The sequence below is a fragment of the Atta cephalotes genome, assembly GCF_000143395.1.
Source record: "Atta cephalotes unplaced genomic scaffold scaffold00003, whole genome shotgun sequence".
Taxonomy (NCBI): Eukaryota; Metazoa; Arthropoda; class Insecta; order Hymenoptera; family Formicidae; genus Atta; species Atta cephalotes.
In genome coordinates, this window is record NW_012130067.1 from 9896218 (window position 1) to 9914643 (window position 18426).

General features: G+C 31.8%; 2 protein-coding genes across 2 annotated transcripts in view; both read right to left on the minus strand.

The window, feature by feature from the left end:
• Window positions 1-430: 430 nt before the first annotated feature.
• LOC105625670 (protein SDE2 homolog) lies at window positions 431-3222 on the minus strand. Its single transcript, XM_012206994.1, has 2 exons — window positions 3075-3222; window positions 431-1542 (listed from the first exon to the last, which is right to left on the minus strand). The coding sequence occupies exons 1-2, from the start codon at window positions 3168-3170 to the stop codon at window positions 844-846; spliced, it is 795 nt and encodes a 264-aa protein (XP_012062384.1). The 5' UTR covers window positions 3171-3222; the 3' UTR covers window positions 431-843.
• Window positions 3223-14272: 11050 nt separating this feature from the next.
• Window positions 14273-18426, minus strand: part of LOC105625671 — a 135679-nt gene continuing 131525 nt past the window's right edge. The window contains exons 5-6 of the mRNA XM_012206995.1: window positions 17300-17609; window positions 14273-14437 (exon numbers count right to left, since the gene is read on the minus strand). Coding sequence (XP_012062385.1) covers window positions 14273-14437; window positions 17300-17609 — 475 coding nt within the window. The remainder of the gene's footprint in view (window positions 14438-17299; window positions 17610-18426) is intronic.

Sequence of the window (18426 nt, forward strand, 5' to 3'; positions counted from 1 at the left end):
AGATAATTGTTCAGTTTAGTCACGTCACCTCAAAAATCGATAAAATTAAGCTCCTTCAACGCGTTTTTGGTTGAAACGAACGAATCTGGCAGAAAAACTCGCCCCGTAATTTGAGATATTTAATCGTTAAAGTTCACGACTATTTAGGTTAGAAAATCTGTCAGCCACGAAATACTGCGATGCGAGCAGCGAGCATGCATAAAGCGGAGAACACAACTCTTACATAACGCATATACATAAGAAATTCAACCAATCAGAGTTCTTTATTTCATGCAAAAAAAAGAAAACGAAATGTAAATGAGTGATTTCTTAAATCGATTATCAGCGATTTTATTTCTATCGGAATTAAACTCGCTAGAGAATCAAATACTTGGAATTTATCGAGAATTGTCATTCGAGAATCGGGGAATCAAAGAAATTCAAGTAATGGTTAAAATAATATATGTTTAATGCAATATTTTATAATACATTACAATGTATAACAAGAAATTCTTTTACAGTAATTTATTTCATGTTTGTTAAGTCGCCTCAACCATATTAGAATCGTAATACTATAAGCGAGAAATGATACATAAAAATTTCTTGTATCAGAAGTTATAATTTTTCATACTTATAATTATAATATTATACTTATAATTTAATATTTATAATTAATAGATATTTGAAATTATGCGCTTACATTTCCGACAATAAAGCAATTATTATTATATAGATCAATCTTAATATGAAACAATTACTCTAAGTGACGCAAGTATAATTAACATAATCTTTTTTTGTACTTTTTATGCATTTACATTCAGGACTCAATAATACATTTAGTATTTATTTTAATAAATATTTTCATTACTCAATACTTTTTTTGTTATGTATCTGATTATCGCTCGATGAGCATATGGAATGTCCGCTTCCTATTATCTTGATGCATTCAATGATATTTTCGGTATCATTATTGGAATGTCCATTGCCATTTGATCCTTGCTGTTCTTTTGCTTTCATTCTTTCTACAGGCAACGCCTCATCATCATTATCAGAATCCTCAAATTCGTCGGAATCAATTTCTAAATCTAACATGGTTTTGCGTTTATTGGGTTTATTGTTCTCTTCCTGCTTCCTTTTGATACCCGATGTGCTCGCAGCTTTGAACCCTTCTTCTATGGCATCTCCAACTCTTTCAGTCAATTCCGCACGTTCCTGGTCGTAACGCTGATCTTTAAATTCATGTTTTGGCTCGGTGCAGAGTTTTTCTAGCTTCTTTTTCTTACGTTCCATTTCCTCTTTCTCTCTCTTGGCTTGTTTATCAATCCAAGCTTTCAGCCTCTTTTCTTCATTTATATCGCGCAATCTGCGACCGCTAAGATCTCTGCAAGCTTCGCGATTTGTGGTTTTCTCAATCTGCGCACCTATCGCGCGTAACATAGATCCAAAACCACCTTTGCCACCCAACAGTCTTGGAACCACAGTTGCATAGCCATTCGAGCAGATATTATCTTCCTGTACGAGTCGACCATTGTGCAGGACATAATATTGATCACGTGAAAGATTCTGAAAAAAAAGAATTATTGATCCATGTGATATTTTTTTGTTAGTCTTATATTTAATAAGTTTCTCCCATAACTTCAATTTTGATAAAAGTATATTCTTTTTATGCAAAACAAGGATTAAAAAGTCATAGTAGCTTAAAAAAAATTAAATGTTCTATATATATATATCTAAAAATTAAAAAATATATGATATATGATATATGATATATATGATCATATTTGGTATAAAAAAATTAAAAATCCATCTGAAATTATATAATTATAGACTACACTACTACTTTTGTACTGCAAATATCAGGCAATATAGGACCTTGTTTTGTATAGAAAATTGAAAACTCATGTAGAATTGTATAATTATGGACTTCGTTTGGCATAGAAAATATTGATCATTGTACAGTTTTTCAATTTTGCACATATTATTCATCTCTTGTTACCCAGTATTTTTAATATAAAGTGAATGTATAATTATGATTCTATATGGATTTTAATTTTCTCTTAGATCTTTTATATTGTTCAGAATAATAAAAAAATAAGATTTATTATTGCAGAGTTCTTTAAACTTTTCACATAAAGCAAGATCCTGAATCATCTTTTGCTTTCTGTACACAATGCAATATCAATTATGCTATTTTAGTTTTAGTTTGTAACTGTGATTCAAATCCAACAAACTGAATCTGCATATAATTTATAAAACTGAAAAGTATAAGTAATAAAAATTTGCATATTATTGAGCATGAAGATCCACTTTGGAAATAGAATTCTTTCTCTCATATTTATTTGATTCATTCTTATCAGTAATTTAATTTCTATTTATAATTTCATATTTCATGCACTATTTTTTTTCTATTATAACATATATTTATATTACTCTTTTCTTTGGCTTAATAGATCTTCTAATTTTTAAATACATTGTCTTTCACACTTAATAATTAATAATTAATTTTTGGAGCATTAAGCAGCTATTTTTATTTTTCAAATTTTTGTTTTACACAAGATATTGAATGTACATAATTTCATCAAATTCATATTAACAAACTAAAATATTAAATGCAAATTATACATTGAGATTTCAATTGTTTGAATCAAATTGTTTTAAGAAATTAATAGCGTTTTCTACTAATTAGTGCAACACTGAATACAAATCAATTTATATGTTTTCAATGTTAATAAATAATTTAATTCTTTTAAAGCTGGTTTTTCATTATCTTAACTTGATTAGGCTTAACCTGATATTTTATTCAATAAATTTCATTTATGATGATATTATGGATAAAGCTTATTGAATGAAACATCATGTTAAGCTTACTCAAGTTAACCAGATAATGAAAAACCAGGCCTTAATAATAAATTTTTTTGTCATTACGTTAATCTCATAATCTTAAAAAGACTAAATTCTTCATTAACACAAACTAAATCGATTTGCATTCAATTGCACCAGTGTTGTACTAACTTTCCTATTAGAAAGCGCTACAAGAATTTCAAGGAATAAAAATAATTTAAGGTTAAGTTAAAAATTTAAAGTCTATCACTTACTGTTTCTCTTTCAATTTCTTGTTTTAATTCTTGCACAGAGACCGGTGTGTTGAAGCTGCATTTCAAGGATACTCCCACGATCTTCACATTCAACATTTTTATTTATATAAAATTTGTTTTTAGACTACAAGTCAATACAAGTACGAACAAATGCAACTTATTCCAAAACGGGATTGTACAAGATTGTCAGATTTTTTACGGGTGTCGTCATTGGCGCTCATGTCACCTAATGATATATTTTCATGAGCCGCTCAAATCGACTGTTTTAGCGACAAAACGATCATGTGATAAAAATTGACGATATTCATTAATTATGATCACCACGTGATCTTTTTTGTCGGAAACGATTGGAGCGGCTCGTGAAAATGTCTTAATGGCAGATATATTAGCGCGATATTAGTCGTGCGCGACACCAATATCTTTAGAATGAGAATTATACCAGTATACCTTTAGAATGAGAATATCAGTAAAGCTATACACTCATTGGATATCGCGTGTTGCGCACTACGGACATTAAAGTCACTAGATTATAAAGTACAATTGATTTCAGAAATGTCACATAAAAAAGCTCAAGTTCATGCGATAATCACACGTGTGATGTGACTATGAATACGGATATAAGAATTTCAACCTATCAGAAATCATGTATTGTGGAATACACAGTTTTTGATAGGTTGAAATTCTTATTCTCTGTTCTCTGTTTCCTGTTCCTTTTATTATTTCAGAGTCCCTTGCATTCTAATCCGAATTAAACGGTGGAAACTAGGCCATTGATGCTTGGTATTTGTCAATTTTGATCAAGTTTTGACGGTCGAATCGAGCGTCAGAAAAAAATGCAGCCTTATACCTCTACCTAGGCATACCAGCGCGATGTTCCTTAAAGTCACTAGATCTATAAAGTACCGCAAATTCGCATCCATTCCGCGAAATGCGACCATTTCGAATTTATGCATTTGTATACATGCTTTATTTGGGAAAATGAAGCTGTCAATATGTAAATCAATATTTTTTTAGTTGTAATTAGTTTATTTATGAACAAAAGAATATATACGAATGCTCAATTTATGTGTTCTTTAGTTTAATATGGATTTATTTGTCGTAGAAGTTTTGTGCATAAAAGTGCACTAAGGATATGTGTAAGTACAGTTTAGAACTATTCAAGAATACGAAAGTTGAAATTCTTATATCCATATTCATAGTTAGGCCTTATATTTAAGGCTTCCTTAAATTTATCTTCAGATACTGTACAAATTATTTCATTGACTGCTGAGCATCTAAAGATAATTTAAGGAAGCTTTAAGGGCAAGTCAATAAGTTCTTAGAAAATCTGTCAGAGGGTACTCGCAGTGTCATGTCACATTACTTTTTGACAAGTAGCATCTCTCAGCTGATTACTGTCAAATTTTGAGCAGAATTCATCGCGTTTCATTTCTGTAGACGATTAAAGCGAACAACTTTTGTATTTTTTGCAAAAAAACAAGTTTCGTGCAATGATCAAACATCTACATATGAAAAATTTAACACCGAAAGAAATCAAAGCCAAACTGGATAATGTTCATAGCACATCTACATCAGTGTTTGCGACTATATATAATACAATTGGGAGAATGAATTTAAACGTAATCGTACATCCACATGTAATGCACCTCGTTCGGGATGTCTAATTGAGGTTGCTACGCCGCAGAAATCATCGATAAAGTCCACGATATTGTTCTGATCGACGAGTGAAAATGCGCAAGCTTGTTGAGGCCATGGGCATATCACATGGCACAGTGATTTCAATTTTGCACGAACAATTGGGTATGAAAAAGCTATCAGCAAGATGCCGCGTTTGCTGTAGACCATGTGACGATTTCAAAACAATGTTTTGAGATGTTTCAACGTAATCCAGATGAATTTCTGTGTCGATTCATTATTGTGGACGAAACATAGATCAATTATTTCACATCCGAGAAAAAAGAACAAAACAATGAATTTCATCGGGTGAACCAGCTCCGAAGAAGGCGAAGATCGTAATGTTGGCCAGAAAGGTCACATTTTAGTATGCACGCAATTCATATCGATTACTTTCCGTCAAAGCAAACGATCAATGGCGAGGTATTATGCAGTCTTATTGAACTGTTTCAACAATATTTTAAAGAAAAAACGTTCCCATTTGGCGAAGAAGAAAGTGCTCTTCCATCAAGATGCACGGGTTTTACCGTGCCCGGCACCGATGGTCAAATTCAACGAATTTCGCTACGAATTGCTTCCCAATCCAGCATATTCGCCAGATTTAGTCTCCTGCGACTATTTCCTGTTTCCAAAAAAATGATTCGGAGAAAAGAGATTCACCATCAGAGAGCAGCTCATCGCCGAAACAGAGGCTTATTTTGAAAGATTGGACAAATCATATTATTCGGACGGCTTGAAAAAGTTGGAGAATCATTGGATCAGATATATCGAGCTGAAAGAAGACTATGTTAAGAAATAAAAATGAATCGATCACAAAAAATATGTTTCACTATGTTTTTTGAAAAACTTATTGACTTGCCCTCATACAAGATGACTGACTATGAATGCGGGCATTATTCTCTGTTCTCTGTTTCCTGTTCTTTTTATTGTGCAGAGCTCTTAAGAATCAACCAACTACAATTCGAGCATTCTTCTGTCGTTCAACTGTAACAGGGGAATACTCGACTGTAGTTAATTGGTTCTTACATTCTGATCCGGATTAAACTTTCGGTGGAAGCTAGGCTAATTTTGATCATGTGATCTGTTTGACTCTGAAAATAAGCGTCAGCATAAAAAAGCACCTAAAAGTTAAAAGTTAAAGGCTGTATTTCAAAATTGTTTGCTAGCGCTGTCAACACCGTTCAACACCTGTCAAAATCATCATAGCACTGTGGCAGTGCTGTGAGAGAGTAAAGACGTCGCTAATTTTGTTATTTCCTGCTACAGGTACAATTTCATGAGCTGTGTTCCAAAATTGATTGTTAACGCAGGTATATCGTCATAAAAACATGCATTACCAACAGCGTTCCAATTTTAGTAAGCATGCAATTGGTGCGAGTACACATTTTAAATTGCTCGCCCTCTTGAATACTGTAGTTGCCTCACTTCAGCAGCCGCAAGAAATGACGACAAAATTAGTGATGTCTTTACTCTCTCATAGCACTGCCATGATGAAATTATATAAGGTGAACCATTACGCATAATGGCGGAGTTCGACCAATCAAAATTGTACTGCAATTGTAATGTAATTTGCAGTGTATTTATTTGCAGAACGAATCATATGAATTTCTGCAAATGAACTCAAAAATTGATTGGTTGACAGCTCTCTTCACTACTTTCAACCCACTGCACATCCGTGAGAATGTTCACCTTACTTTTTATACCATGCAACATGCTACGATGATTTTTGAAACGGCGTTAACGGTGTCAGCGCTGACAAACAATTTTGGAACACAGTCTCGCTTGTCGCAGCGATAAATGATCACGTGACTGAATTCTCTTTTAATTTATCCACTTTCTTGTCGTGACACTGTTGAAAAGTTGGATTAATTCAACATCACTCTTATGCAAAGGTTTAAACGTGGAACAACAGGATGTAAGCATAACAAGAGTATTTACTTAAATTATATTCCTTTTCGAAAAAAATTTTACTTGAAATATATATAAGACTTGTAATCGTATAATACTACAATATTTCGAGTAAAATTTTCCTCTGAGAGGACGTTTTGGAATGTAACCTTAGAATTGATGTCATCGCAAAACTTAATAAAAATATACTCATTCGATACATTTCCATTCGAAATAAGAAACTGTAGTAGAAAATTAAGTAGAAAAATGCGACAGTCAGACAGAATTATTATATCTCTCTTGTTTAAATTTAGTTTGAATTTTGTAGTAATTCTCATTGGTTCCATCATGTTATTCTTGAGCTTATTCAGTCAATTCAGAAAAATTCAGGCGCGAATACAGTGAATGATCAGACTCTGGTAGAGGGACTCTATTGTCATATTATTTTTTCATACAGCACCGAAAGTTTTCAGAAATTTTTCAATCGAAAAGTAAAACATTTCATAAAAATTGCAAAATATGTCTACAATATTTTTAAGACAATTCTGGAATAACAAAATGTCTGCGATTCTTGTACATGAAACTTTGTTGAAAGATTGATGAAATGTTATAGAAAAAAATCTGCAATCTTTTTAAAATATTAAAAAGGTTTCAGCTATTTCTAGTACTTTAAAAATGATATTTAAATATATATACTTGATTGATATACTTAAATTTATGTCGACATAATAAATTAAAATATTATTTAAGTATCAATTAAATAATATTTAAATATCATTTCTGAAATATTTAAAATTTATTAAGAATTTTGTAATCTATTTATAGATTACTACCAATTATTTTGATTAATTAATCATATATTATATATATATATACATAATCATAGCATATATACATAATCATTATTAAAAAATCACACTTTTCACATAATACCATTATTTATATACAAACATTTTTCGCAATTAAAGTAGAATAACTCACGATAACTCAAAATAATATTAAACTGAATTGATAAAAAAATGACTTAGTAAATATTTTGGAGCCATTTTAACATCATGATGATTTTTTATTCTGTTTAAATGTGTTTTTTAATTTATTGCATATAAGAATTTTTAGAAACATTTCTATTAAAACAGCTCATATGATATATTACAATCTTTTCAGAATTGTTGCACGTGAGATATGAAAGGTTGAAACATTTCTGAAAATTTTCCGCAACAATCGGTACTATATGGATTATTTTTGAATTATATTTGGAAACCGAAACTAAAACTTTGAAAACATAAATACAAGCTAGAAAGTATCTTTTAGCAGACGATATAGTAATAGATTTTTGAATTATTTGAAATTTTATATTAAGGGGAGGTTTCGCCTGAATTGGACCGGGAATTAGGAATGTTATTATTTTTTTCATAAGTCCTTCATTAATTTTTTTTAAATTTGCAATGCTTATTTATTATACATTTGTATTTATGATTTTCTTATTAAAAAAATTAATTATTTACTAAGATTGTTAATATGAAATATGCTTCGCCGCTAGAAAATTTTGTAAAAATCGATAAGTGATATCTTCATTTTATCTGAAAAAAAACAATCAAAAGCATATTATAAGAATTTTTTCTATGGGATGAACCTCTCGATAAAAAATTCTAAAAATTGCCGAAATTATAGCGAACAGAAGCACAGGTTTTTTTTACTTATCTTTATCTGCACCTAAAGAAATATTCAATTTAAAAAAGTCAGCAGTTTTTTACAAGTTGACTACGGCAGAAATTTGTTAACGAAATCTCTCGAAACCCGATTAGATTAGAATTAGTTCTCGAAATCATAGTTCACTGACTTTGAAACGACTTTGTCGTTTCAAGACGAACGCGTTTAGTCATCCGATTTTTTTAAAGGGAAAACATGTAGAAGGTTGAAAAAAAAATCAAATTTTTTTTTCATAAATCAATAGTATGTAATATATAGAACAAAATGTCATAGAACTGAATTCAAAAATTTAAAGTAGCAATTAGCGCGCGGTGCTGAGCGATACCCGCAGATACGCGCCGTTTGATTTCTTATCAATTCTTTTGTAATTGCTAAGAGCAACAGAGGACTTTGTTATTACATTTTGAGGAAGAAGAATTGATGTACAAATCTAATATTGCAGATTAGCATAAAATAGTCTTTTTCTCGAAACGACAATTTTCGGCCTCAATTTTTTCGCGACAAAAAAAATAGCTCAAACAATTTTTAAACAACAAATTTCTCCTTGCGTACACATATTCTATAGCATCTTCTTTCTCTCTTCACAGCATGAACCTATTTTTTTACATACAGTGAGTACAAAAAGTATTCGTACGAGAAAATTTTTTAAAAAAACTTTATTTTAAAAGAATAAATATTATCCAGCGAGAAATGAGTTATCGAAATGATGTCGAATCGATATAAATTCGATGATTTTAACACCAATTTGACGTCGATTTGACGTTTAATTAACATTTCTTGTTGGATAATTAACAATTTATTCATAAAGAATAAAATAATCTGTATGTTTATTAAAATTAAATAAATACCAAAATGATGTATATTAATTATACAAAATATATCATCCGAGAAATAAGCGAAAATTAAAAATTATTCGTACAGACGAGAGATCTAGCTTTTAAAATCAGGAATATATACTAAGTTCGTTTGTTTATATTAGAACAGAATATATTCATTGTATAAAATTGCTAATTAATGTTTATTTTCTACAAATAAGACTTTTTTTATAACGAATTTCCTTGTACGAATACTTTTTGCTCTCACTGTAAATGTTTTGAAATAATTGTTTTTTTAGTATTCTTTGTTTTAAACGCAGCTTTTTTTTGGAATGTCACTATTTTTTATTTTTGCCTTTTTTTAACTTAAACATAGGTTCATGTTGAGCGTATATTCATTAACTAACATTTTGAATTTTCAGATAAAAACAGCAGTCCCTCCATGGCGCGAAGCATCTTTTTTTATATCCTTATTTTACATTTTATATTTTAATATTTAAATATATATTAAAAATAAGTTTTTTTCAAATTTACAATTAAATAATAAAGTATACTAAAAGTTTCAAAAAGATTGATTCAATATATTCTTCACAATAAATTCCCAAAAATTGATGAATTTTTAGCTATTTATTTGAATTTCTCCCCTTAAGGATTTTATATTTAGTATATACTTGTACGAAATCAAATAAAACGAGTATCTGGCTATTTCGGATGTTTTTTTCAATGGAAAGACTCAGGAAGAGAAGGAGGGCTTTCTAGACTTGTTTGTGCCTGTTTGGCCAAAACAGTTGAGAATTATGTTCTACGTGTCTGCGCGGTTACTGCTTTAAGTAAGTCTTTGTTGGTTTTGCGAATATCGCGAATATAAATATTTAAACTGATTATTCTTAAAATAAAAATTAAGAAAATGAAATATGAATTGAAAAAATTCATCAATTTTTCAATTCAAATACCCTCTTTAATTTTTTCGTAGAGAAATAAAAATAAAAACCTGACAGAATAAACAAAACAGGCAAAAAGAGAAAAAAAATATAAATAAAATAATTTTAGAGAACTATGAACATGTAAAACAATAATATATTCATTCATCATTTAAAAATTAAATTATGCAATTTGCAAAAGAAAATTTGTTACTTTCGCATTTGTAAAATTTGTTTTTATAAATTTTACAAATTTTAACTGATTTCATACAAAACAAATTGCAAATATGTATTATGGAATTTCACATCTTTAATTACCCAAACAAATCATGTTTTTATATTAATTAAATGCAATTTTCGAGAAATAAGAGGTTATCTCTTTAGGAGAGCTATGTCAGTACTGGTAATTTTCTTCTACATATATAAAAAAATATATGTATAAGTAAATATATACACATAATGTATATGTGTGTGTGTGTGTGTGTGTGTGTGTATTAGATGATCTTTATTTTTTATATTACAAATTTTTTTCTGTAGCACCCTTCAGAATAGTTTCAATCTACAAAAAAAATAATTTCCTGCTAAATTTCAGCTTGATCAGACAACGGGAAATTGTCTTATCCCTTAGTTCATTATTGTAATGAGTATTGTAAAAAGATTGAAGTCGCTCCTATAATATAGCAAATATTTAATCATGCGTCTCTCACGTTTTTCACCCACGCGTCATTAAAAATAAGAGTAAGGATTAAAGATAAATTCTGAAATATAAAATTTCCAGTTGATTAAGACACAATTCCTTCGTTTGTAACATTTTTTTGCTTCTTTATTTAACGTCTTTATTGTTGGGGAGAAAAAGCTGCGTCAATTGGTTTTCATCGTTACAGCTATATTTCAACGAAACATTAATCAAACGAGTGACTAGGTGACGAGAAGCGCGAACCCTCATCCTGATACTTTCTATTATTTACAAAAAGACGGAGAAAGAGAACAGAAACGGTTTGTCATACACTGTACAATCGAGGCTGTGTTTTAAAATTCACTGCTGAAAATGTATAGTATATGTAACGTAAATTTTAGATTTTCAATGCTAGGTAGTGAATTTTGGAACACAGCTACAGGTCTACGGTGTTCGATATATTTGCGTGTTCACGAAAATACTCTGTAACACGCAACCGATTTTCCTTTTCTTTTATTCTACACGAAGCAACTGAACCATACAATTAGTTATGTAAACAAAAAAGTATGATTCTACACAGAAATTTGATCGTTGAGTGTAAAGCGCACCGGAAACCATTAATGCATTTAATACATTATCGCAGGCATAGTGTTGCAACTAATTTCGTGTGTCATATGACCTACGGCTACGTTCCAATATCCTGATTCTGTAACTTTTAACGACAATTTGATATCATTATGTCTTGTTGCTAGGATTTTTCAATATATAATCTTTGCGTGACAATATAACAGTATTGAAACTGTCGTTAAGAATTACAGAATCGCAGTACTGAATTCGTTTTCGAATACAATAATAAAATTAATATTTTATTTAAGTTTGAATATTTTACGCACAATTTCACAACGTCATCATGTGATGAATATTTTTACTTTAATTTGATATTATTAATAATTGATAATGCCAAAATTGGAATCGAAATATATTGTACATTTTCTATTTGAATTCATATGCATAAGTGAAAAATTTAATTACCTGTTTGCGCTTCACACAAACAGTTAAATTTTATCCTTTTAAGACAATCTTTTTTTCAATATGCTTGACAAATTGGTCATTGAATTGACACAAAATTATTTACATAACAATAGATCAAAGTAATATTTCGTCGTATAAAAAATTAACTTTTTTATTTTTTTCCCGAATATGATATTCAATATAATATTCAAAGAATTGAAACTGCGAGTCAATAAAACATCTCATTAAATCTGTTGCAAGAAATATTGCCGGTTGCGCCCTTAAAAGTAACTCTAAAAATCGACAGATTACCCGTTATTCTATTTACATTCTACAATACTATATTGAGGATTACAATCCTCTAGATTTTCGGTCATTCATGAAGACTGCCAATTTTCGTAGGATATAGCGAGAAAATAAATATTTAATATCTACACCAGTGGAAATTACTCGATATTTTTGGAAAATAATAAAAATACTAAAAATATAATCTATATATAAAATAATGAAAAACAATCAAATAATCATTGTTAAATGCGAAATTGTTCCTTAATTAAAATTGTATAAATAATTTCTAAATTCATTCACTTCATAAACAATTTCTATAGCAATAGAAACAATTAATTGTTTAATCACAATTCTTATTGTCTTTAAGTAAAAATAAAATTTCATGCTTAAATATGTCTAAAGTTTAATAATTTTAATCAAATCTGCAGACCTTCTCCAATGACCGAATGTCATCTCCGTCGATTTCTTTAACTAATCTTCTTAAACTAATTAATCACTGACGCGAGAAACTCCTTTCATGGCGTCACTATGCCGCTTAACTCTTTGACTGATAATTAATTCAAGTACAATCGATATGTTTATAAATAAAATTATTAGATTATTGAACAATTCTTATTATTTGTCAATAAAAGATATTAAAATTTATTTCAATAATTCTCAAGAATAATTCATAATTTAAAAATTTTTAAATGTATTAAATGTATTATCACATAATTAAATACATAAATATTATTGAGTTCAATATAGAAATAATTATTTATCATAAATAGCTTTCAAAATTTTCTTTAAGAATGCGATGACATTCAAACAGTCATAATACTTTATAATACTTTATTCGTCGAATAAGTATTAAATAGCAGTCAAAGGGTCAACGCAAGCGCACAAGTGAAATATCACGTCAGCGTTACAATAAAGCGGACTCAATATGAGCCGTCATAATAGTTGAATAATTTTAAATTGATCTATCTCTTTTATTATTTCGAGGCGCCGCATTCCGTTCTGACGGCGGGAGGCTCTTCAGATTCTCGAATCCTAGAACCTCCTTTAGACCCCTGAGGATTTTTAGGAACACGAAAGCCCATTCGTTGATTAAATCATACATCCCGCGGACTTTTGTCCAGAGAGATCGCTACATTTTATTTACACAGTTTGACGTCGGCGGCCTCGAAACCAACTACGGGAGCGAGATAGCGATCGACTTCATTCGTACAAGATGAATCAGGAAATGTCTAAGAAAAAAATTCATGTATGCATATAAAGCCAAAGTGAATCAAGTTTGTCTCATCTCATTGAGATTTAAATACAAAATCATATTTAAGGATTTTTTTAATATCTATTTTAGCTTTGAACGATGCTTTATATACCTATAGTTGGATAAAGTACGGATCATTGCCAGTTTCGTTGTGCTGCTGAAGAGCGTGATACAATGCACGATGACCAGCAGCTGCAAGTCTTTCCATTCAGTATACAATTTTAGAAAAATATATATGCTGATTTTCTTTTTTAACAAATAATAATTTAGTTTTATAATCAAATTTCTTCTCGAGATTGCGATTTCAAATTCGTCGAAGCTGTAAAAATTGAGATTTGATCGCGATTAACTAAAAGATAAAGAATCGGCTTTTTGCGAAATCCCGAAAATTGGCCGAACGATCGATCGCATGCCGCTTGTATTTTTCATAAGTCCAGTCGACGCACTAATGCTAATTAACTATTCGAAATACGACGATTTGTCGGCTTTTAATTGCGCAGAAGCTACGAGGTAACTCGCTTTGTCGCACCCATGTTCGCACCCATCGCGATTTCTTTTGCGGTATCAGTCTCATGAGAAGGCGCTTGTGGAATAAAAGAAGGCACTTCGTTGCATCCTCTTCAGGCACACTTTTTGATATGTCAACTATTGGCCAGATCAGTTCCTGTATCTATGCCTATTCCTTCCCCGAAATTTCTTCTGTCTCTTTAGATTTCGGTCTTTTTATACGCTCCCAAACTTTTTTTCATCTTTATGTCTGCTCCTTCTATGTTTCCGTCATTCAGTTTTGTTAAATCTCTTTAACATCTTCCCTAATTCCTCTTTTCATTTCAATCTCTTTAATGTTTTTCCTTGATTTCTTGACTAGAGCCTCTTCTTGCTTTTATCAATACTCATCGTGTTTTTATTGATAATTTTCAGATTCCTCTTCGGGGTTTTCAGGCTTCCGGACAGGCTTTTGGCCGTCAATAGACATAAATAGTTTTCAGCTGATCCTTCAGCTCGGGGGGAATGGCACAGGTATCTGTCTCTTTACCCTTTACTAATCGACGCCAGCGTCCACCAAGGTTCTTGCGGAAGCCCTTCGCAAATCCAGGCCGGTCCGACGGCAAAGCGTGTACGAGGGTATCCTGTAAAATCAGAGATTGTTTTATACATCATTCATTAAAACGGAAAATAACCCTGGCGGAAACAAAATTTTTACAAAAAAATACAGAAAAACTACATAGATTGAAACAAGATCTTAGAAATTCTTAATTTTTTAGATGTTCATAGTGGGATGTGAATGGCGTTGTTCGACATCGAAGGATTTCTAGATTTTTTTAGAAAAATAACGCCGCTCTACATCCCACTATGAATATATATGAAAAACTAATAATTTCTAAGATCTTGTCTCAATCTATGTAATTTTTCGTAAATCTTTTCTGCCAAGGAAATCAATAAGTATATTATGTATTATTTACATTGTGCAAAAGTATTGTTACAAAAGTATGTTGTATTATTTACATTGTAGGCTTAAAATCTATGAAAATAAACGTGGTAAAATAACGAGTTGGAAAACAATCTCATTAAATCTGTTAAAATCCGAAATATTTTAATTAGATACCGTACTTTTTCGCCAATTTTGAAGTTTTCGTATCGAGTAGTAAGACACATTGAATCAGATTCTATCCAAGCAAAGTACTTCATTTCGAAATTGACCAAAAAAAGTGGAATTTCATTAGATATTTATTCGCATTTCTGAAACGCGATTTGCTTATCATTTTTTCGCGATCGTTCTAATGGCTTAAACATATTAAATGATATTTTATTTACAAAGGTCATAAAAGTTTAGCCGCTTAAGATTAGCAAATTTGCATTATTGGTTAGAATCGCGACGTCCTGCCAATCTCGCAGACGAAAGAATGGTATTTCGTGAACCTCGACAACTACACCCTATTCGGGACCAGGCTGGTAAGCGGCAGTAGATAGACGCCCACCGGCGATGCTAAATTTAGTGCCAGACCGGAGAAGCAAAGCTGCACCCATTTCGCCGATGTATTTATACATACATTCTGCGGCTTTATTATATCTCACGTGGTAATTTTATCGCTAAACTATAGTCAAAAGTTTAATCCATGTCGTCGTGACATAAAAATTCATTGTTGTTCATTCATTGTTATTATGTTTATTATTAATTAAACGTGAATACACACAACACTTTTCATTTTACATTCGATCATGTTAATATAAAAAAAGTGCATTTCTTCATTCAATGGTGATTAGAGAAACTAAAAATATTACGCGATCGATTCAAACTTATCGAATAATCGGTGTCAAATTATTAAAAGCGACGATTATTTCAAGCGTTCTATCTAAAGCAGTCTTCTAATTATATCCTTCTGAATAAAAAGTTAATTTTTCTAATTAATTCACGAGCTTCCCTTTCACAAGATCGATAAATTATGACGCGACCTAATTGTGATGAGGACCTAATTGTAATAAACTTCTTGATAAAAAAAAAATCTTTAATGTTCTGTCATACTTTTCATATGTAATGTTGACGAGGTCAAATAAATTATAAAAAAACAATGTTATTGCATTCGTCGCGATCGAATCGACTTTATGTTAGGTTGAGTGGTAAAAGGCGCATCGCGACTATAACCAATCAGCGATTGCCATTTGAACGGCGGGAATAATCGATCGTCCGCAAAGTAGCGTGAAACCGCGATGGCCGCGGGTCACTGTCCCGACTATCGATTGACAGGCTTCTTATTTTTTCTGAGTCTTATGGAGGATGTATAAAAAAACATAAATCAAATAGCTGGGATTCTAGTTTATCGATTTTTTTTTGAGCAGTTTTTTTTGCTCAAACTTATAGAATTGTAAAAACAGATAGCAGAATTTCAAATTTTATTTAATATTAACAAAAGGTATTTCAATTCTATAAAAATTCTAAAAAAACTGCGTGATTTTAGAGAAAAATTAAGATTTGTGCTTGTTTATGTATATGTTAAAAAATGTTGAATAAGTCTCTTTCAATTTCAAAGTAAATAGTTTACCCTTTAATTCGAAGCATAATAAAGTCTTTAATATACGGAGGATTAAAAAGTATGAGCCGATATTTTACTGAGGAGGAAAAAAGGAAAATGAGTCGTAAGATTTATTGTCATTCTTTTTTCTTATGAGGAAAATTATCCTTATAGAATATTTGGTTGAGTTTACCGTTTTCTACATCGAGAATCTTTTTTTCGGGTGCTCAGGCCGATATACGCGACCTCGAGTCGTTGGAACGTAGCAGGGGTAAACCAGTAAAATCTAGTCATACTGGCTCCACCGGTTAGTCGGTTAGCCATTGCGATGGTTAGATCGACTAACAGATCGCGAGAAGCGATTAAGAATAAACTTTATGCCGTTGACTTTAGCTAATTGTACTTTACGGGGCAAGGTGACTCGAAAAAATATATTTGGATAAATTCTTTTCCATATTATTGTCATCATGGACAGATACATGAAATCTGATTGAAATAGTTTTAGCATTAATAGTTTAACATTTTGATTACACTTTTGTAAATCTCTCACAGAATCTCTCGATACAATCGATTCTGCTACAGTTGTCAAAATGGAAATCGATATTATTTCATTGTATGAATAAATGTATATATATATATAGGTATTTTTATGTGCTTAATTTATATTTAATTCATATAAATTAATTTATATAAAATTTGAATTCAAAAGATTTTGTCCTGGATGAAGAATAAGGAAACTACAAGAATTTCATATCCCTATATAGGTGACTAATTGTTTAAAAACAAACTATACTTTCAGTCATCATTTTATTATTTATAAAGATAGAAAAAAATTTATATTATTTAATAAAGATAAAAAATTGAGAAAAAGATTGAAATCTTTTGAAATGATGGTTCTTCAATACTGAGCAGAAACAAAAGTTGAGAACCATCGAGTGTCAGTTGTAAAATACAAAATGTACGTACAAGGTGTGTACCAACCTGATCGTTGTACAACGTGTACTGCGCCGGTGGCATGTGAGGGGGAGGGTACGGGGGCGGGAATTGCCACGCGAACGGATCGACTGGATTGGCGGACGGCGTCACCGTCGTCGCGAATACATGCTCATCGCAAACGCTGTTGCCGAGGTCGGTCGACATAGTGGTCGTGGACATCTGCGTGCAGCAATCGTCTGGTGCCCCGAGCGTCGCCGGTGCCCCAAGCGTCGCAAGTGACGTCGCTGTTTGTACCACTGCTTCGGGGTGCACCGCGTCCACGCTTGAATGATGGTCCTCGCGCTTTCGCAGCTTGCTGCGAACAAGGCGAATCGCAATCATAGTTCCGTTGCTCCCAACCATCTTCCTGCACTTTTGGTACAGCCTCGCGAGCTTGCTTGTCTTCGCGACCGCGTTCCTGGAACTCGGCAGCTCGTTGGAATTCTTTGAGCTCTCCAGGGTATACACGAGTTCCCGAAGCTCAAAGGGACCGAAAGTCTAACAAAATTTTGAAATCGGTTCCGCAAAATCGCGATCCATCCAGAATTTATGCGGATTTTATATCTGAAAGATCCAGCTAGGTTTCGAAAATGAGAGCTTTTGATTCGTCCGAACTCTGAAATTCTGAGAACTCCAAAGTTACGCAAGCCGACACGGTTCTGTGGAGTGCGGCGACGTACGTTCCATTCGAATTGTCAAGGATTCGGAGTCGAGAATTGTCGGATTTCCTTCGAGCGACTTGGGGAATTCTAAAATATGAGGAAAAAAATGAACATAGATTCTTTCCTCTCTCAGTCTATATCTCTTTCTCTCTTGCGCGCTTTTTATATTATACGGCGCGTGGAGCCGTCGTCAAATCAGCTGTCTCTCTTCGCATCCGAGAGACGATTTCTCTCTGTGTTTCTCTTTATTTTCCTTAACGTAATCGTTACCCATCAGTTGACTCAGAATTTTTAAACCGATACTTTTGTATTCATGCGTCTTTGCAGCAGAGATAAATGCGGACAAAAAAAGTCTGTCTCTCTCTCTCTCTTCNNCTCTCTCTCTCTNTCTNTCTCTNTNTNTNTNTCTACTACTCTACTACTACTACTACGTACGTTACCGTTACCGTTACCTTACCGTTACCGTTACCC

Bases quoted from the DNA above. Each gene is read 5' to 3' on its own strand.
- LOC105625670 (XM_012206994.1), bottom strand. From the start codon at position 3,170: ATGTTGAATGTGAAGATCGTGGGAGTATCCTTGAAATGCAGCTTCAAC. The intron at 1,543-3,074 runs GTAAGTGATAGA...CTTTTTTTTCAG, and splicing joins AAGAAATTGAAAGAGAAACA to AATCTTTCACGTGATCAATA.